Source organism: Piliocolobus tephrosceles, chromosome 13 (assembly GCF_002776525.5).
Source record: "Piliocolobus tephrosceles isolate RC106 chromosome 13, ASM277652v3, whole genome shotgun sequence".
Lineage (NCBI taxonomy): Eukaryota > Metazoa > Chordata > Mammalia > Primates > Cercopithecidae > Piliocolobus > Piliocolobus tephrosceles.
The window spans coordinates 74,398,179-74,419,928 of record NC_045446.1 but is presented as its reverse complement, the minus strand read 5'-3'; the positions used below and the strand labels follow the sequence as shown (position 1 = coordinate 74,419,928).

Sequence of the window (21,750 nt, the reverse complement as noted above, 5' to 3'; positions counted from 1 at the left end):
TGGGACCCTCCCGGCCAGGTGTGGGATATATTCTCCGGTGTGCCGGTGTTATAGCGCAGTATTGGGGTGGGAGTTACCCGATTTTCCAGGTGTTGTGTGTCTCAGTTCCCCTGGCTAGGAAAAGGGACTCCCTTCCCCCTCGCGCTTCCCAGGTGAGGCGATGCCTCGCCCTGCTTCAGCTCTCGCTGGTCAGGCTGCAGCAGCTGATCAGCACCGATTGTCCGGCACTCGCGAGTGAGATGACCCCAGTACCTCAGTTGAAAATGCAGAAATCACCGGTCTTCTGTGTCGCTCGCACTGGGAGATGGAGACTGGAGGTGTTCCTATTCGGCCATCTTGCTCCGCCCCCGAGAAAGTTATTTAACCTCTGTTTCCTCACTTCTACTTTGAGAATAATAGTGCTTGTCTCATAGAATTGTGTGAGGATTAAATAAGTTAATTTACATAGAGCAAACTATCACAAGAAGAGAAAACCAAACACTGCATGTTCTCACTCATAGGTGGGAACTGAACAATGAGCTCACTTGGACTCGGGAAGGGGAACATCACACAATGGGGCCTATCATGGGGAGGGGGGAGGGGGGAGGGATTGCATTGGGGAGTTATACCTGATATAAATGATGAACTGATGGGTGCTGACGAGTTGATGGGTGCAGCACACCAACATGGCACATATATACATATGTAACAAACCTGCACGTTATGCACATGTACCCTAGAACTTAAAGTATAATAAAAAAAAAATTAAAAAAAAAAAGTATTTGCTATATAAGTGCATGCTCTTATTATCCGTCCCAGTATTAATATATCAAGGGATTTAGATGTGGCAGGGTCATAATAATACAAGCCTTCAAGTCATGATAATTATAGGTTCCAAGTAAATCCTCCAAATAGGAGTAGGGTCCTGCCAGCACCTAGAGATGTGGAACTCCAGCCTAAAAGATTGTGGAAAAGGAGAGGAAAGACAGAGTTTCAGTTCCAATGGAGAACTAAAATGTGATTCAGGAAATGAAGGCGGAAGTCACTTCCCCAACCACACCACATTTTTCTTTCCAGAGTAAGTCAACATAATAGAGGGTTATGGGGAAAAGTCTAATACACACTACAGTTACCTTGGGTTCAACACTCAGCATATCTAATCCAGTACTTAATGTTAGATGTCTTACTTCAAAGTTGTTGGGGCGTGTGGGTAGTAACCTCAATATTCTACTTCCCTAGCCAGGATTAGCGTATGATCTGATTGGGGCTCATCTTGATGCAATCTTCTGTGTGAATTGTGAAGCAAAAAGTCTGCTAGCATGCTATCTAGTAGCTGCCAGTCTAAAACAGCTAATATTTACTTAGAGGTTCTGAGATCTCCAACTCTCATAATGAAATCACACACACACACACACACACACACACACGCCCACACACAGGACTCATTTTCAAACTTTCAGTGGCTTCCATTTTGTTTCAAAATGTCATGCCATACCATACATAAAAGTCATTTATGGGGCCTGTGTCCCTCTAAATAGACAAGAAATCTTGCCCACTCAGTAACCCTGTCCTGTAAGGCTGATAAAATAAGTCAAAGGTATCCAAAAGCAGTTCATATGTTATTCTTGCCGTATTTTACTGCCTATTTAAATTGGCATAATGACAATCACCTGCCTTCCATTTGCATGTCCCAGGTCAGTTGAAATCCCTGCGTAGTCCCTAGTACCATGAGTGTTGCTGTTCATTTTTTGCTGATCTAGTTCTCTCCTTTTCTATCTTACTTCTTAAAAGTCTAGGTATTAGATTTATTCTTTTGACCTTCCCACTGTTTAGCCTACACTTCTCGGAGTTAAGCTTCATGAGAGTGTTTCTTGGCTGACTAGCTACTCTATATTTCCTGCCAATACCTTGCTTGAGGAGGCTTCTTCACCATAGTTGGCTTCATGACCACCTGCCCACATATGTCAGAGGCATTTCCCATATCTGACACTTAACACATATCAAGAGGTAACCACGTTAGTCAAAATCAATGAACTCCTTTGTAAAGTTGCATTCATTTTGTCAGATTCTTTTTATTTAGAGTCTCTTGGAAGCAAGCCAAAAAAGGTGTATCTATTACTAGTATAAACAAAATTGTTCATGTAATATGAGAACATTTGTATTCACATGGAGCCCAAGGATAGGAAAATGGCTGACATTTATTAATAACTTGATCTAATAGTTTAAATTATATCAGTATTCCCTCTGCTTACTTCTTGCTTCTCTGTAATTAGCTGTACTAGTCTCTTTTGCTGAAAACTGGCTTTCTCTGCATGGAAGAGAATGCCATATAAAAGGCAAACAACATAAAAAAAAGGCTTCATAGTTTGGTTTACTCAAGAAATAGTTTTTTTTTATTTTTCTTCCTCCCTTATCGTTTCAAAAATCTTGCCTAGATGTATATAAAGACAAGTCTTGAAGTTTCTGATTAAAAGAAGATTTTGTTCTAGATTTTTCATACATATCTTTTCAGTTAATGGAAATAAGCATATTAAAGAAGGACACTAGAATCTGCTGAGCCACCAGTTTGATTTTGGCATCCAATCAAAGAGGATATCCAAAAGGAAGAAAGAGAGTATATGGCCAGATGCGGTGACTCATGCCTGTACTCCCAGCACTTTGAGGGCCGAGGCGGGTGGATCACATGAGGTCAGGAGTTTCAGACCAGCCTGGCCAACATGGCAAAACCACATCTCTACTGAAAATACAAAAATTAGCCAAGCCTGGTGGCGGGCACCTGTAATTCCAGCTACTTGGGAGGCTGAGACAGGAGAATCACTTGAACCTGGAAGGCGAAGTTTGCAGCAGTGAGCTGAGTTTGTACCACTACACTCCAGCCTGGGTGACAGAGAGAGACCCCATCTCAAAAAAAAAAAAAAGACAGTGTATATGGCAGCACAGTGTGAAGTGTGGAGAAAATACTTGGTGGGAACTATCAAAGCAAATGGATAGTTGGTTTTTAAGACTCAGAAACAAACTAGATCAAACTAGTTATAGCCTCTCTTGACTGTAAAAGTGAACAAAGAATCAGGAGCCCGATGAGCTAAAGGAAGGTTTGGAATTACCAACTGGTGAGAAGAGCACATTCATGGGCCATGTTTGGAATTCAACTACACTCTGTGTAGTCTGGGGTGGGGTGTGAAGGTCCTGAAGCAGGGCAGTGGGAGAGTCTTCAGAGAGCCTGGTGTAGCAGCACAGTGGGGTAGTGTGTCATTCAGAAGAACCTACTGTGGCATCTCTTTGGCAGTCACACCAGGGCGTTACCAATGTCAGATGTATGTGATAGATGTTTATTTTGATACAACCTTGTTTGTTCATGCATTTTTAATGACTTTTAGAGAGGTAGGTATTAACTGTGTCTTCTGGATCCTTTTGGCACCAAGAAGGAAAAATAAACTTTCCATATAACATAGATTCCACATAACATAGATCTTGTCCTTCAAGTTCTTGTCCTCTACTTCAAGTGGAGTCCATTCACAGACTCCACATCCTAGAGTTATGAAATTATTATTATTTTATTAAAGCTGAGTTTAGTAAAGTAATAGTGACTAAACAAAGAAAGAAAGTGATACTGGATATTGGAAAAGTAGTCACAGTCTTGTTGATATCATGAGATTTTGGGGTTCTGGTTATCTTAGAAGTGCTTTACAAAGCTCGCAAATATCTATTACTTTCCTTTATACCCACTTCTATACTTTATCACTACGTTTAGTCAATAAATTCTAAGTATTTCTCAATATTCTTTGAGCTCCTTCTATATACCCAAGTGCTGTGGAGAATTCTAGAAAAGTATACAATACTTGTCAATTTTTAAACATATAGTCTTCTTGGAAGGACCAAATTTACATTAAAAAATGAAAAATAGCAACATAAACATACAAAAGTTTTAAATGGCATTACATAGGAAATGTACTTATGTATAAAATTTATTCCCATAACACATTATTATAATCTATAAGAAAGAAAAGCAAAGATGGGATGAAAGCCTCAAATCAAATTAATACATATTTATTAATCAAAACTACACTAGAAAATATGGGGAAATGCAGGAATTGCATGTGATATTCAGAGAGTTTTCAGTCTAGTCTTGGATATGAGGCACACTTTCGTGAGTCATGGAAACCAAACAGAAAGCATAGGAGAGATGTCATCAAAACTAAAAACCTTTTTAAAAATACATACTAAGGCTTCACCAGACTGTGTTCAACATCTAACCTGCAGTATCCTTAGGCATCTTTTGCCTTCAGGGTGGTCTTTGCTTTGTCTAATTCTTGTATGGTACTCTAGTATAGAGCTCACATATCACTGCAAACTCATGATAGAACCACCTAGATCCTGGGATTATGAAGCAGCTTAGTGGGGAAAAATGAATTTTGAGGTCAGAAAAAAACAATATTCAAATGTTAAATCTCATTTTCACCGAGCCTCATTTTCCTCATATATAACATAGAAATAGTGATAATAATGCCTCCTCAATATGATTTTATGGAGATTAAATGAAGATATATATGCTTATGTATGTATATATTTAATAAATGGTAATACATACTTAATAATCAGTAATTATTGTTATTATTGCCTTTGACATGAGCTGTTTTAGAACCACAATCTAAACAGGCATCTTATTAGTGCAACTGCAGCCATTAACATAGCATTGAGATCTCTGCAGTGTAAACAGTTTACAAGCCATTCAATAATATATCTTTACAGTAGTCTATCTTAAGAGACACTTACTACTAATAATATTTAACATTAATTCTGAAATTTACAGTTTACAAAGCACTTTCAACTATATCACCTCATTTGATCTTCAACCATTTTGGAAAGTTGTTACTACTATTTCCAATCTACAGGGAAGGAAAATTAGTCAGAGAGGGTTAGTGGACTTGCCCTAAGATCATACCACTAGGAAGTCACTAAACCCCCAAATCATACAATCAGAAAGTTGCTAAACCAACCTTGAGCCCATGTCTTCTGACTGCAAACCTCGTACCTTTTTCTCTTCTCTACATGCCTCTTATTATTTTTTTTTTAGTAAGATCCAGCGAAAAATGTCTTTCTCCAGAGTCTTTATTTACCCACAAGATACATCCCATTGAGAATCATGAAAATATTATGACTAACTTGTTGATCCATTATACAGATATGTATGCCAAGGTTATGTTTTCCACGCCCAGTGGTTTTGGTAAAGACATGAATTTTGTTTTGTAAAACCTGCTGGATTGCTATTTGTTTTATCATTTGATTAGGATCCCACAGAACAGATTGGCATTAAAAAGCTGTTAACTCTATTAACTCCAGAGGGCACAGCTAATGAAATATCCCAAAATTTGAGCACTTTCCAAAACCACCATGTCGTATAGAAGAACTCTGTATTAATCAGGATGAAAGTATGTCTTTTATCTAAATGAAATCTGTAATTTGAGACAAAGATTAAAGATCCTTTGGGGGATAAAGCAAAAGTTGCTGTGAAAATTCTAGAAACTAAAAAGTAAAGATAGCTCTACTCAGTATTCATGAAGTTAGATTGGCGTTGCAAATAGAGATTGCAATCTCTTATTTTCTAATGATTTGGCTTGCAGCACTTCTGTATCAGTTTTACGCAGATTCCTGCTAAACTTTAAAGAGAATTACTGCAAATCGTACAGTTTTTTTTTTTTTTTAAAAAGAAAGTTGAACCTATCCAATATGATTTTCTCTCATATATAACTGTTAATGTTCTATTTAGGGATTTCTAAGGTTTATGATTAGAGGTGCATAAATAATAAAATACAGCAGGGCATGGTGGCTCACGCCTGTAATTCCAGCACTTTGGGAGTCCGAGGCGGGCGAAGTACGAGGTCAGGAATTCGAGACCAGCCTGGTCAATACGGTGAAACCCTGTCTCAACTAAAAGTACAAAAGTTACCCGAGTGCAGTGGCGCATGCCTGTAGTCCTAGCTACTCAGGAGGATGAGATAGAAGAATTGCTTGAACCTGGGAGGCAGAGGTTGCAGTGAGCCGAGATCGCACCACTGCACACTCCAGCATGGGTGACAGAGGAAGAATTCGTCTCAAAAAAAAAAAAAAAAAAAAAGAAAAGAAAATACAGGATACAGCATATGTAATATGTAAACATAGATGTTGATAAGTGAAGCCTTTTTCTATTGAATATAGCATACTCTCAAAAGGCAGTTTGAAGAGAATAACTATGAATATTGGTTTAGGTTTAATTTTGCTTCCTTGAGAGAGAAATCAAATTCCTTTAGCAAAGTCATTTCATAAAGAAATGATACAGGTCGAGTGAGATAGCTCATGCCTGTAATCCGAGCACTTTGGGAGTCCAGGGCAGGTAGATCACAAGGTCAGGAAATCAAGACCATCCTGGTCAACATGGGAAAGCCCATCTCTACTAAAAATACAAAAGTTAGCCGGCTGTGGCAGTGCGTGCCTGTAATCCCAGCTATTTGGAAGGCTGAGGCAGGAGAATTGCTTGAACCCAGGAGGCGGAGACTGCAGTGAGCCAAGATCATGCCACTGCACTCTAGTCTGGGTGACAGAGCCAGAGCGAGACTCTTATCTCAAAAAAAAAAAAAAAAAAATACAAGTTTTAACTCTCACCTAATTTATTAGAAATCCTTGCCTTACAGATAGCAGAAATTCTCGCCTCCTGCACTGTTTTCTAGAATGTAAGAGAAAATGAATGCAAATTCTAATGACTGCTTACTTTATTTCTTTATGTGGTAAATAAAACAAATATTTGAGGTGGGGGAAGGTACAGGAAATCTTAGCCATTTTATTTATCCCACTAATACTTGACCTAGTGCCTGTACAAGTCCTCAAGAAATGCCTGCTGAGCTCTTTGTTAAATAAGTTAAGCTAAATAATCTGTCTCAGAATACATTATTCATTATTTAATTTTTTTTTCTATTTCTTTTTTCAGGCCAGTCCTGCTCCTATAATTGTCAACACAGATACTTTGGACACAATTCCTTATGTAAGTAACTGTTTCATTAATACCTTCTTTTAAAACTGTGGTAGAACTTAATTGGCTGAATTTAAATACAACTGATATTTAGTTTCACCCAAACTAAATAATCTTATGGAATGACATGTAGTTTTGTAAATTTTCTTTTAATAATTTCTAAATCTTGTCTTAGTAATCAAGTATTTCCCTCTTTCATTCATGTTTTGTAAAATACAAGGGCTCATTATGAAAAAAAAATAGACAACGCTGTTCAAATAGTGTTAGTTTGCTAAGTGGCTCACTGAAAAGAGACTGAATTGCTCATAGACACGAGCAAACTTCTTTGGGTTTCTTATGAAAGGAATATTGAAGTCAATTTCTATGACAGAGTCTGGAACCTAGAGTAAGTAATCAATAAATATTTTTATGGATTTTTTTGGTCTTCTAATAAGAAGTGGACAAAAGTTTTGTGAGGATAGAGCCTACCTATATATAATGAAAGTTGTGGTTTTATAAAAGCATGGAGCATGAGATAATAGGATCAAGCAAATCAATGAAGCCTAGGATTCTGTACCTGTAACACAACCACTATGATGGCGAAAGTTCTTGAAGACAGAGTCTGGCTAGGCAGGGAAGATTGAAGACCAGCTATAGGCCACAATGTGGGTGAGTGGTTGGCATTATGGATGTCCAACAAGGCTTTGTGAGTGGGCTGTAGCTGACGAGTGGGGGATAGTGATCAAAGAAGATGGGACAGCCACAGATGCATGCTAGACAGGGGTATGAAGCTGAGAAGAAGGGCTGCCGGGGTAATGGACAAGAACAAACAGATTCCTTCCCTTTGATTAAATGAGGAAAGCACATAAAGCACTTAGAACAGTACCTAGCACAAAGTAAGTGCTTGGTAAGTAATGGCTCTTCGCAGTTTTAGCCCACAGCCTCAAATCCCTTCAATGACCAACCAAATCACAGAAACAAATGGAGCAGTCAGAGTAGGGACAGTGGGAAATAGAAAGCACGTGGCCATTTAAAAAGAGCAACTGCCACTTGGAACCTACTGGTGCCAGATCATTTTACAAAATAAGATGGAAATTTGTACATGTTTGCAATTTCTAAATACAGGCAACTAATTTTCAAAAGTGCAAACACTGTGTCTGCCAAACAAAGTGTGTCTAGTCCACAGGCTGCCTTTTGAGAGATGTTACCTCAAAGGAACTGGCAGTCCTGAGCAGGTTCTGCAATCCGGGACTCAGTCACAGGGGAGCAGGATGTCAGAACTGGAGTACAAGGTTGGGACTTGATGATAAGAATGAGGAACTAAAACTGGGACACAGGGTCAGGCCAAGAATAACAGCAAGCTTGACTTAATGCTGAATCACCTGAACTACTGAAATAGGGCTTCTTAAATCTTTCTGCACAAGAATAGTTTGGGACCAGACCGGAAACAAGGTTAAGCTTACTGGAAGGAACCAAGAGGCCCCAACACTGGAAAGTAAAGGGCTCTATAGAAGGAAACAAAGCAGTGTCTTAAAGGCACCTACATCCACTATTCTCTCACTCCTCATACCTTTCTTTACTTACCAAACATCTCTAACAGGGTATGCCTAACACTGTTGTAGACACTTAACAAATTTTAACTCATTTAATCCTCATAACAATCCTTTGAGGTAGGTACTATTAATTTCTCCATTTTACAGATGGGGAAAATGAGTCATAAAGAGGTCAAGTAACTGGTTCAAGGACTCACAGTAAAAGGCAGAGTTGAGTCAATCCAGACAGCCTGGCTGTAGAGTTAGAAATGTTACTTAACTTCTAACATACTGCTACCTATGTTTCTTTCTTCCCTCCCTTGTTTTCTGCCTGTCAGCTTGGGAATATAGTTTCCTTACTTACTCCCCTGATACATGCAAATTTGGATGAGAGATAACTTGTCACAGAAGCTTCAATACATTCAGGATAGGGATCCATATATATATGAAGGAATCTTATGTCCCAAAAAATCTCTTCACTATAACCATTGTCAAAGCATGTGAGCAGTGCCCTCAAGAAGTAGGCCTGGAGCACAGAGTTAATTTTGTAAATAAGACCACTTTCTTGTGGTGGATCTATATTATTTCAAAGCCTCCTGTTAGGGTTCTGGTGGCGTAACTGCCAGATGCCCTCATGTGGAAATAATTTATCAATAAGATCTAAGTGTCTTGTGTAGACATGTTCAATTGGTATCCCGATTGATTAGCTAGTAAAATCAGTCATAAATAACAAATTCATCAAATTATTCCCATTCTGCCAAATATCAGGTTTGTATCTGACTTTGACTCCTTCAAAAATTATTTTTAATCACCTTTTTTTGTTGTTACTGTTGAGTCAGTCTTGCTCTGTCACCCAGGCTGGAGTGCAAATGGCCTGATCTTGGCTCACTGCAACCTCCACCTCCCGGGTTCAAATGACTCTCTTGCCTCAGCCTCCCGAGTAGCTGGGACTACAGGAGTACACCACCATGCCCTGCTATTTGTGTGTGTGTGTGTGTGTGTATTTTTTAGTAGAGACAGGTTTTTGTCATGTTGGACAGGCTGATCTTGAACTTCTGATCTCAGTGATCTGCCAGCCTTGGCCTCCCAAAGTGCTGAGATTACAGGTGTGACCTACTGCGCCTGGCCTAATCAACTTTTTCATACTTAATGGAACCCACTTTGTGCTTCCTTAAGGGTAACGATCTTTAGAGTGGTTTGTGAGCAGCTTGATATGATGAAAATGTCTCAATTATCATGGTAGTATGTTCTTAAGTAATGTATTTAATCTCTATTCACCTAAATTAACCTATAATTTAATTTAGGACTTATAATACCTGCCTCAGAGATTTTCTTAGCTTCTGGTTGATAGCAGCTAAAGTATTTATCATTTTTTTGAAAAAAATAAACACTTATGAGGTAAAACATGCTAAATTCTAGGAGAATGGTAAATATGAACACCTTCCCCGATGTAGAAAAAACACGAATACATTATGTATTGAAAATGGCAGATTTAGCGCATACTCATTAATGTGGATAAGCTTTGGTTCTTGGCAGAGTCCCAACTCTCCCCTTTGTTCCTGACTCACTGGGTAACCTTGAACAAATTACTGTTCCTTTCACAGTCTATTTTCTCATTCCCCAGTGTTCTATACTTTGTTTTCCTCTTTTCTTCCTCATGTTCTAGTTGTTCACATAATTTCAGCTCTATTTAATGAAAAAACTATTTCAGAGTTCCCTAGGGCATTTTAGGCATGTTGTGTAAGAACTTTTCCCTCTTAAAAATATTATCAGAATGCCAAACTGTAACATATATTAAAGTCTTTCTAAAAAATAATTTCATTGCAAGTAAATGTATTAATTTTACTGATTAGCAAATTTGATTTTTGATAGAAATGATTTTTATGGAAATGGTTCCTTGGCACAAATGCAAATGACAATTGAATAGCTGCAGGAAATTTCTAGGGTCAAAGGGAATTTTTATGTAAGTGTCAAACAAAAGTACGAAATATATTTAAAGAGACTTCTTTGTATTAAGGAAGATGAGTTGAAAGACATTAGAGCTTGCATTTATGAAGGGGTCACTGAGGTTCTTACATGAAAATGCCTTAAGTAAGCTCTGTCTTATATGAGGTCATGATACATTAGGGTTGGGTATAACCTTAAATGTGGCATAATCTAGCTTCTCATGCAAAGCAGGAATCCCTATATGAAAATTAAAATCACCCAAGCAGAAACAAGGAGAGAGAGAAAAATTATTTCTCCATTTCAATAGTCTGTAGTTTCTATTTTTTGCTCAATATTTTTATTCTTCCCCATTACATGTTGGATATTGTTTCATGCCAGGTACTGAAAATATTTGTTCTTAGGGATGTTCTTAGGGAGCTCAGAGTGATTAGAGCCTGCTTGTGAATCCAGCTCCCTGAAGGTTGACTCAATCAAATAATAATGCTTTACTCTCTGGTACTCTGCAACCAACTGACATTGCACTCTCCTCTCCTTTCAGTAGACACTTTAGAGTTCAATATTGAACAGCACCTGGACAAATAGTATTCTTTATGCTTTAGAAAATAAAATTAATCAGAGAGATTCCAGAATCCTTTTTTATTTTGCTCTAACCTTCTCTAATATTCATTTTGCATTTTGGTAATATTCTGACCTCTTTTATACAAATGCACTGTTGAGAGAGGTATACTTGAGAATCATGCATTTTAAATCTGTTAAATAACTTGGAGTTCAATCAACACACACTTTTCATTTTAAACATACAGATTTTCTATCTCAATTAGTAAATGGTAGTGCTTGATCTACCATTTACTATTACCTCATGTAGTTGCCAATTTTTGGTGTGTAACCACAACCAAAAAAATCAGTGGCAATAAGCATTTTTTTCTTCTCTATTTATCAGTTAGCTAGGACAGTTGCTTCAGGCTGCAGAATACAATATTCTCACCTTATCCATTGTATCAGGAGACTTGATACATTCCAAGTCTCCTGATGGATGCCTGAAGCTGCAGATAATGCCAAACCCTATATACATGAATTTTCCATCTTAACTATCAGGCACTGTGGCCATAACTTTTGCAGTTTGGGGTACAACAGCAAAACTAGCATGATTCTATTTTTCCTTCTTCACAAGTTCATGGATGATTCATTTTTACTGTAGATCTTAGTAACTTCAGCATACAGTATTTTCTCTTCTTTTTTTTCTTAAGTCAGAAATTTTCATGTTTTCCCTTAAAGAAAGCTTTTTAGGGCTTCTCTTAAGCATATCTGAATTGTCAGCATCACTATTCTTGTGCTTTGGGGCCATTATTAAGTAAAATAAGAGTTACTTGAACACAAAAACTACCATACCAGGATAGTCAGTTTGATCACCCAGATAGCTACTAAGTGAATAAAGAGCAGGTAACATCTGCAGCGCAGATACTCTAAACAAAGAAATGACTCACATCCTGGAAGAGATGGAGTGGGACAGTGAGAGATTTCATCACACTACTCAGAACAGCAAGCAAGTTGGAACTTATGAATTGTTTATTTCTGGAGTTTTCCATTAATATTTTCAGACAATGGTTGACTGTGGATAACTGAAACTGCAGAAAGCAAGACCACAAATAAGGAAAGGGACGGGAGGGCGGGTTCTGTACCAGGTTGGCTGAGGCATCTCTGCTTCAGAAGTTTCATTCTGGGAACCAGGAGGTGGGACAGTGGCTATCCAGAGTATGTTATTCATATTGTAATAGTCAAAGGACAAGAAATCAAGCCCATGACACAAACACAGTTAAAGCTTCTGCTCATCTTACATCCACCAACACCCAATTGGCCAGAATAAGTCATGTTGCCAAGCTCAAAGTAGGGCAAGAGTGAGTATTTGCTAAACAATAAACTAGTACATCAGGGCCTTAAATAAAGGTCTAAGAATCTGTGTATGTCCCTTAATGAGAAAAATAAAAATAAAAACAAAGCAGATATAAAAGAAAAAATATTGTACTTTGTATTGGTAGGTCGATGGCACTAAACAAAGTATCAGAGGGACCTGGTTCAGCTGATAGGGAAAGTGAGTGTGTAGATTATTGTGTGTTGTCTAAGGGAAAATATTGAGAAGTAAAAGAAACATCTAGCAAGTATTGGCAGTACAATGACTTTACTTTCCTATAAGGCACTTCGTTGTCTGAAACTTTGTTTCTAGAGGTAGAAATAATAGTGGAGACAAGGCAGAAGTTTCAGGTCTCTTGCTTTGAAAACCCTCCTAGGAAGTAAGGGAGAGAGAAAAGTAGAAGACAAAGAGAAAACAAAGAAGAGTGAAGTTACGAAGAATATGAGTGGGTCCTTAGTAGTATCATCCATTGGATTTGGCTGCCAAGAAAGTTATTTATGTAAAAATTATTTGAGGACATTTATAATATCTTTATAATATCAACAACATTTTTATAGAGTGCTTTCAATGTGAAAAGGCCATTGGATGCAAACAAAACTATGGTTCTCGGGCCAAGCACAAGAGAGTGAACTAAAGGGAAAAAATGACCCCAAAATGGCTGAACACATGAGTGTCAGTGAAAAGAAAAAGATTATTGTGGGTTCAGGGACACAGAGACACAACTGAATTAGCAATGAGCTTCATTCAGGAGCCAGAGTATGGGTTTGTGTCTAAGAGATGTTTTAAGCAACATTTTAAATGGCACTGCTGATTGATTCCAGCATCAGGATGCTGAGGACAAGGGCTCTCTGAGGAGGAAGTTGCCATATTACAGAGGTGAGGTGACCAAGCGCTTGTTGTAGGGTTGTACATTTAGACATTAATTTGTTTGAGTCACTATGTAAATAACAAATTCTTATGATTTAGGCTATGATTCACCTTTAATTGGACCATTTTCCAGAATTGCCTCTGATGGGAAAGAAAACAGAAATATTTGTGTTCCTTTGAACCATCCTGGCAGTGATTAATAACGGTATGATATTTTGGAAGAATTTGCTGATTTTAGTACATTTATCTTTCAACAAATATGTTTTCCTCTTTCTGTGGTTTTTCCCATGGACATTGTTAAAACTATATTGTTAATGTTTTAATCTATTGGAAATGCGATCATATCCACATTTTAAAATCCTTACCTACCAGGAAACAGCTTTATTTTGTCTAAACTACTCCTTTGAATCAATAGGAATTTAGCAATAGAGGCAAAGCTATCAATATTTGTTCTGGTGTCAAACCTCGCCAATCTAAATTCATTTCTCAACTGCCCCAATCAGCAGAATCCCTACTCTTAACTGCTTGTTACTTTCCTTTAAAAGCAAGAGGTGGGCTCACGCCTGTAACCCTAGCACTTTGGGAGGCCGAGGCAGGTGGATCAGCTGAGGTCAGGAGTTTGAGACTAGCCCAGCCAACATGCCAAAACCCTGTCTCTACTGAAAATAGAAAAAATTATCCGGGTGTAGTGGCTGGCGCCTGTAATCCCAGCTACTCAGGAGGCTGAGACAGGATAATGGCTTGGACCAGGGAGGCGGAGGTTGCAGTGAGCTGAGATTGTGCCACAGCACTCCTGACCTGGGCAAGAGCGAGACTCCGCCTCAGGATAAAAAAAAAATGAAAATGCAAATTCTGATTCACTAGGTATGGGATGAATCAGTCTGCACTTCTAATAAGCTGCCAGGTGAGGTTGATGCTACTTAGTTGTGACCTTTTAGTAACAAAAGAATATAAAGAGAGAGACCAGCCTTTGGCTTTATGTACAGCTGGGTTGTAAACCCACCTCTGCCAGTTAGTTATTTTCTTGAGTTTTGGTTAAGTCACATCACCTCTGTAAGTCTCTGTTTCATTATATATAAAATAGGAATAATAATACCTGCCTTGCAGGGGTTGTTATGAATACTTATCCTAGTATGCAGAAGGGGCTTAATGAATATTCATCATAAGACTAGGGGTAAGGTGGGTGTATCTATGATAAAATAAAGCATTTCTCTGACTTAATCTTGAACTGGTGAGTCAAAATGAGAAGCCACTGCTAGTTCAGGGGTTGGGCCAGTAGCAGTTATGTAGGTCCATGGCTTACCTACCTCTAGACCTTTGCTGCTCAGAGTGTGACCCATGGCCTAGTAGCAGCGATATTACCTGGGAGTTTGTGAGCAATGGAATCTAAAGTTCCACCAAGGACCTATTAAATCAAAAACTATGTTTTTTAACAAGAACTTCAGTGATTTGTATGCATATTAAAGTTTGAGAAACACTGCTCAATAAGACAGAAACTTATTTTTTGGTTTGGATCCTGATGTTTTGTTCTTTCACTACGTGTTTTGGCCTGCTGTTGAGACAGCTGCCGTTTTCTAAGTCTTTTACTTTAAATATATATACATCTATAGGGAAAGAGCTCTATTTAATTCAACAAATTGAACACGCTATGAACAACTACTCTGTTGTCCTACTTTCTGGACCCATGCTTTCCAAAAAAGTAGTTAGAAGTCACATATGGTTATTTAAATTTAATTAAAAAATAAAATAATATAAAATTACAAATTCAGTTCCTCAGGTGCACTAACCACATTTCAAGTGCTCAGTAGCCAGTAGAGCTAATGGGTATTGTATTAAACAATGCAGATATGGAATTGTCCATTATTCCAGAAAGTTCTATCAGATAGGGCTGTTCTAGGCAATATATAATAAGAAAGAAGTAGAAGAAATAGAAGAGATAGGGGAGCTAATTTGTTATCAAGAAATGATTATACTCTAGGTTCTTTATATATATATATATAGAGAGAGAGAGAGAGAGAGAGAGAGAAAGAACCTAATTAATCATCAAAATTATCCTCCCAACTTTTGTGTGTTGGTTTAATTTCCTCCTTTTTTGAGTTGACTATTTTCAAATTTTCTAAATAGCCAGCACTCTCCAGTAATTGTGGGGTATGCTCAGGTGGACAACACGCTCCCTATTCTCATGGCTCTTAAAAGCTTAACTTTTAAGACTCTTAAACATGATATACACGGAGGCAAACGTCAGCAATTACTGAAAACTTTCTTAAAAGTTCAGTGATTCATCATTTTCTTATTGTAGAATTATAAAATTCCTATTTTGGCCAGGCGCAGTGGCTCATGCCTGTAATCCCCACATTATGGGAGGCTGAGGTGGGCAGATCACCTGAGGTTAGGAGTTCGAGACCAGCCTGGCCAACATGGTGAAAATCCGTCTCTAATAAAAATTCAAAAATTAGCCAGGCACAGTGGCAGGTGCCTGTAATCCCAGCTACTTGGGAGACTGAGGCAGGAGAATCACTTGAACCGGGGAAGCAGAGGTTGCAGTGAGCCAAGATCACACCATTGCACTCCAGCCTGAGTGACAGAGTGAGACTCCATCTCAAAAACAAAACAAAACAAAAGCCTATTAAGGTTGGGATGAATTTTTAAAAGCAAAATCAACAAACAAACAAACAGAAGACCTGACCTACTTACCATTTACAAACTAATTCACTTTTTTTGCCCCGTATTACCCTTGCAGAGGGCAGTTTGTTGGCTACTGTACTCATAACTTCTCATTGACTGGGAAGCACTTACTTAGGCTTGTCAGAACCTAGCAGAGCACTTTTAAGAACAAGGGGGAAATAATCCTGAAAAATATTTGTGTAGCTTCTCAAGCATAATGCTACTCAAGGTGCGGTCTGTGAACTGGCAGCATCAGGTCTCACAGGTCAGATTGTTAGAATCGTGGGATCTCCAACTCCTCCCCAAAGCTATAGAGTCAGAATCTCTGAGAGTGGAACCAAGAAATCTATGTTTTTAAAAGCACCTCAGGTGATTCTTAGGCTTGCTGAAGTTTGAGAGATGCTGCTCTACAATTTACAAGACATTTTTAAAAGCTGGTGGGAGACTTTAGGCAGCTCTAGTTGCTAAACTGAAGTGGAAGTGAAAGTTAATTAGGAAATACTGCATACAGGAAGGACAAAATAAAAATATCTAAGGCACAATGATAAGACATTTAGCATGAATCTGAATGAGTGTTTAATCCTGGTGGGGTTTTTTTTTTCTTCTTCTTCTTTTTAAATCATTTGAGAGCTTTAAACACATTCTGTTTCATAGTCTAGTGAATAGATATGTTAACGAAAATGGATAATGCATGGTGAAAAGCACATGTTGTTAAACACCCCTTGCTTATCTCTGCCTGGTTCATTCTTACATATCCTAAAGCATTCGGCTTAAATAATGCTTCTTCTAGGAAAGGGAGATTCAGGGTAGAGTTCCTATTATGAGCTTCCCCTGAAGGCTCATCTTCCTCTCAAAGTAGTTATCACACTGAATTGCAGTTATTTCATTAATAGTTGATCTTTCTCTCTAGAATGTAAACTTCATGAGGCACAAAGAAAATATTGCTTTATTTTTCCCACAGTTGTACCTCAAAAACCATGCACATTTTTACTGACTGGTGGAAGGCAGACAGGCAGGCAGGAAGGAAGGGAAGAAGCTACAATAACAAGCCATCCTATTTCAAGGAATCAGAGAAAGGTAGAATTGTGTCTAGCTCTTAAAGAATAAAAAGACATTTCTAGGCAGAGTAGGTAAAAGGCATTCCAAGAAGAGGAAAGTGCAAGTACAAAGGTCAGAGGTCAGGCAACTCATATGTCCTGAGTTTCATCCAGATGGAGCACAGAGCAGTAGCATAATATGAGGTTGGGTTGAGTCTGATTGTGAAGGCCTTTTTTGCTGGATATAGACTTTGGACTTTAACGTGTAGGCATTGCTGGTAGCATTATCTTCTCATATATTTAGGAAATTATGACATCTGATTTTATCACTCTATTTCTAGGTCTTAATTTTTATCTACTATATAGTAGGTGCCCTGAAATATATGTTGAATAAACCCAAAGACTTAATAGTGATCACCTAAGAACAACTGACACAGGCTGCTCTTGAGCCTTTTCTACATTTTCCTATATCCTTACCTTCCTTCACCCTGTTCAATTAGTCCACAATGCCTTTTCCTCCATTCCCATCTTTTAGATCTCAATAAATTGCCACCACCATCAGGAAGCCCCCATCAATTCCTCCAGGTCATATTAATGTCTCCTTCCTCCTTGATTCCATGGTATTTCAATCATGAGAGATTGTTATTTTAGTAGAAAGAGAATGGACTCTGGACTCTTTTGATTCAACCATATACCAACTGGATAACTGAGGAAATTAACTTCTCTGACCCTTTTCCCTCAGCTGTAAGGATAGACAATAATAACCATCTTGCATAATGTATTCTTTAAGAGACAGGTTCAGTTATATATAACAGAGACCAAAATAACCATGTGTTTGCAAGATAGGAATGTGTTTCTTTCATATATGACAGTCCCTAGGTTAGCTGCCCAGAGCTAGAATGTCTATTCTGCTCCACAAGGTTTTAAAGGACCCAAGTACCTTTTATTTTCTTTTTTACCACCCTTGAGGGTTGCCCTTGCACACACCATGATGACATGCTAAATAGCAGATTAAAAGAAGTACAGAGATGGACATTGTTCGTCCCTTTAAAGCAATGTCTGAAAAGTTGTAAACATGATTTTTCCCTCATACCTCAAAGATTAGGCACAAAGCCACTCCTAGATGCAAAGGGAGACTGAGCCATATAATCTTTATTCGGAGATGCCCTGGGCTCAGAGAAAAGTGAGGGATCCCATTATTATGGAAGGAAAGGGTAATGAATATTGGGGAGAAGCAGCAGTTTCTACCACACAACACGTTAGTAGTAGTCTTCAATGTCTGGAGCTTCTGCCCAGGGGATGCTGAAGCTGATCCATGAAATGCTAGAAGACAATATGAGAACTTGCTTTTATAGTTTTTCATCATTTCTAATTTCAACATTTTATATATAAAACACTGTATTGTTACAATTGTGTAAGTATACTATATCTGTACAGACTAGCACATATGGGGGAGCATACTTGCAAATATTTTATTGATGGGAACACTAAAAAATTTTCAGAAACCACTGGTTGTAAGCATTAGAGATATTATTTAGACATTGCTTAACTCATAATAGATGTTTAACAAATGATGGCCATTGGCCATTGTTACAGTCCTGAATTAGTATTTACCATATTCCTCCCTATTTATTAATCGTTCTTAGTACTTGATATTAGCCAGATAGAATTGTGCTTTACTTATCTTTAAATTCCAGGCTGGGCATGGTGACTCATGCCTGTAATCCCAGCACTCTGGGAGGCCAAGGCGGAAGGATCACCTGAGGTCAGGGAGTTTGAGAGCAGCCTGACCAAAATGGTGAAACCCTGTCTCTACTAAAAATACAAAAATTAGCTGGCCGTGGTGATGCCTTCTTGTAATCTCAGCTACTCGGGAGGCTGATGCACTAGAATCGCCTGAACCCAGAAGGCTGAGATTGCAGTGAGCCGAGATCACACACCTACACTCCAGCCTGGTTGACAGAGTGAGATTTGGTCTCAAATAGTAATAATAATAATAACAAAATAAATAAATTCCATAAACAGCCATAGTCCATGCATGTAGTAGGATTTCGATAAAAGTTATTTTCACTGTTACACTGAATTGTATTATTTGAATTTGACTGTTTTGATAGAGTGAATTTTTATTTGAGAAAGTAATTCATCAGGTAAATATGTGTTTTAATTTAATCTACATGATCATGTGGATCAATGTGCATGTGACCACCTAAACGTGGGGTGCCCAATTTATTGGCTCTTTGTAGTTTAACTTGCTCATAGATAAGCGCTCCTTTCAAAGTGTGGTCCTTTACAAATCCTTTTTTCTTTCTCAAATATACGTTTGAAAGAAAATGTAGGAAGTCATATATGATGACAGAGAGGACTGTGGCTAGTTGAGTGAAAAGAAAGAGGAAAAGTGACAGTTCAGTAAAAATCAAGGAGAGGAAATGAGAAAGGAGTAATAAAGAGAAATGGCTTAACATTTTTATATTACTTTCCTCAATTGTAAAAGTGTTATATTTGGATTCAGCTAAAAACTCTACTTCCAAAAAAAAAAAAAAGCAAATACTAAAACATTTTTCTGGGGCCTCAGGAACTTTACGTGATGCTTAGGGTAATTTATAATCTCATCTCTCCCTTGTTAAATCTTGCTTGGCCTTTTTCTTTTTTCTTTTTTTCTTTGTTGAGACAGAGTCTCATTCTGTTGCCTAGGCTGGAGTGCAGTGGTACCTTCAGAGCTCACTGTAGCCTGGACCTCCTGGGCTCAAACAATCCTCCTACCTCAGCCTCACAAGTAGCTGGGACTACAGGCGCCTGCCACCACACCCGGGTAATTTTTGTATTTTTCATAGAGATAGAGTTTTGTCATGTTGCCCAGGCTGGTCTCAAATTCCCAGGCTCAAGCAATCCGCCCACCTTGGCCTCCCAAAGTATTGGAATGACAGGTGTAAGCCTCCATGCCTGGCCTTGCTGTGCTTTTAAGTTGACTTTTTGAAACTGGTATTTTTTTAGGGGCCAGTTCTTGAGGAATAGCTATAGGTATTTTTTTTCATGAAATCATACAGCTACCTTGCAGCTACCTTGTTTCAGTGACTGACTTACCTCTAGTGTCTTTCTTTTTCTTTCTTTTTTTTTTTAAGACAGAGCCTTGCCCTGTGGCCTGGGCTGGAGTGCAGTGGCGCGATCTCGGCTCACTGCAACCTCTGCCTCCTGGGTTCGAGCGATTCTCTTGCCTCAGCCTCCCGAGTACCTGGGATTACAGATGCCCACCACCATGCCAGCTAATTTTTTCTCTTTCTTTTTAGTAGAGACAGGGTTTCACTATGTCAGCCAGGCTGGTCTCGAACTCCTGACCTCGTGATCCACCTGCTTCAGCCTCTCAAAGTGTTGGGACTACAGACATGAGCCACTATGCCTGGCTGTATCTTTCCTTTTCTAAGTGTATCATATCTCAGCCCTAAATTACTTCCCCTTAGTTCTCACTTGGAAATTCCAAGTTTGTTTAAATACATGAAGAGCTGGATGAACTTCAATGAACTTTACTTTTGGTGACAAAGTGTAGTTGCCTCTTCATGAACAGCGTTAATGGAAATGAATTTTGATTATCCTAATTTCTACCAAGTGCCCTAAATGATGTTTTGCCCAGGAGTATTTTATTTTAGAAACTCAGGAGCATAAAACTCAAACATTACCAATCTAATGAGGTGTCACATGAAGAAAACATAGTAATGAAATAACAACTTCAGATAGGTCAAATGGCATGCTGAGAGGAGCAAATAAACAATAGCCCATTATAATCAGTATCTCTTTAAGGATTATCTTAGGAAATTTTCATGGTATTCTTATTTTTAAAGCAAATTGCTAATACTTTTGCTGATCCCTTAAAGCTGTGGCTCTCAACCTTGCCCCCACATTGTAATTGCTTCCCACTTCAAAAATACCAATGCTGGGTTGGGTGCAGTGGCTCATGCCTGTAATCGCAGGACTTTGGGAGGCCGAGGTGGGTAGATCACGAGGTCAGGAGATCGAGACCATCCTGTATAATACGGGGAAACCCTGTCTCTACTAAAAATACAAAAAATTAAGCGGGGGTCGTGGCACGTGCCTGTAGTCCCAGCTACTCAGGAGGCTGAGGCAGGGGAATCGCTTGAACCCAGGAGGCAGAGGTTGCAGTGAGCCGAGATGACACCACTGCACTCCAGCCTGGGTGACAGATTTAACTCTGTCTCAAAAAAACAAAAACAAAAAAAATACTGATGCCTCAAACTCAGGAATAAAGATTCCTGTTTAATGGGTCTGAGTCTGGGTATAAGAATTGGGATGTTAAAAAATCTCCCCAAGTGGTAAATAACTAAATAAGTTAAAGCATCTAGTTCTTCTAACCTTCTAACCTACTGTGATTCTGGGAAGGCCTTCCAACAGAAATGAGTGGTTGGGTTAGAGTGCTTATTATATAGGCAATAAACTGAGCTGCCACCTGTTAACTTGGTAGCAAACACAGTTACTGCTAACAAAGCTAGCTATCTATGCAAGGCACATGCCCTCAGATTCAGACATGATCAAGTTAACAAAACACCCCTCCAAGGGTTATTTTGCTGACACATGTCACCATTTATGAGTTGTAATTGAGTTTATTAAAAAGGGAGTCATGGCCTGTGCTTTAGCAATTTGGCCTAAGGGCCCCCAAAAATACTGAGAGAAGAAATTTGCAAGCCAAACTACAGCTGAAAACTAGACTGGGGTTGACCTTGAGGTAGTTCATTGTAGAACCTGAGACTCAATGTAGTTACAAAAAAATCAAATATCAAGGCCGGGCGCGGTGGCTCACGCCTGTAATCCCAGTACTTTGGGAGG

At 38.6% G+C, this 21,750-nt stretch overlaps 1 protein-coding gene across 9 annotated transcripts in view; it reads left to right on the top strand.

Moving 5' to 3' along the window:
- The window catches only part of DLG2 (discs large MAGUK scaffold protein 2), a 2,237,713-nt gene that overhangs the window by 1,409,790 nt on the left and 806,173 nt on the right, over positions 1-21,750 (top strand). For 8 of the 9 annotated variants that reach the window (XM_023209277.2, XM_023209278.2, XM_023209276.1 and 5 more), the window contains one exon: positions 6,941-6,994. The exons of the other annotated variant lie outside the window; for it this stretch is intronic. In XM_023209277.2, coding sequence (XP_023065045.1) covers positions 6,941-6,994 — 54 coding nt within the window. The remainder of the gene's footprint in view (positions 1-6,940; positions 6,995-21,750) is intronic. 9 annotated transcript variants of the gene reach the window in all.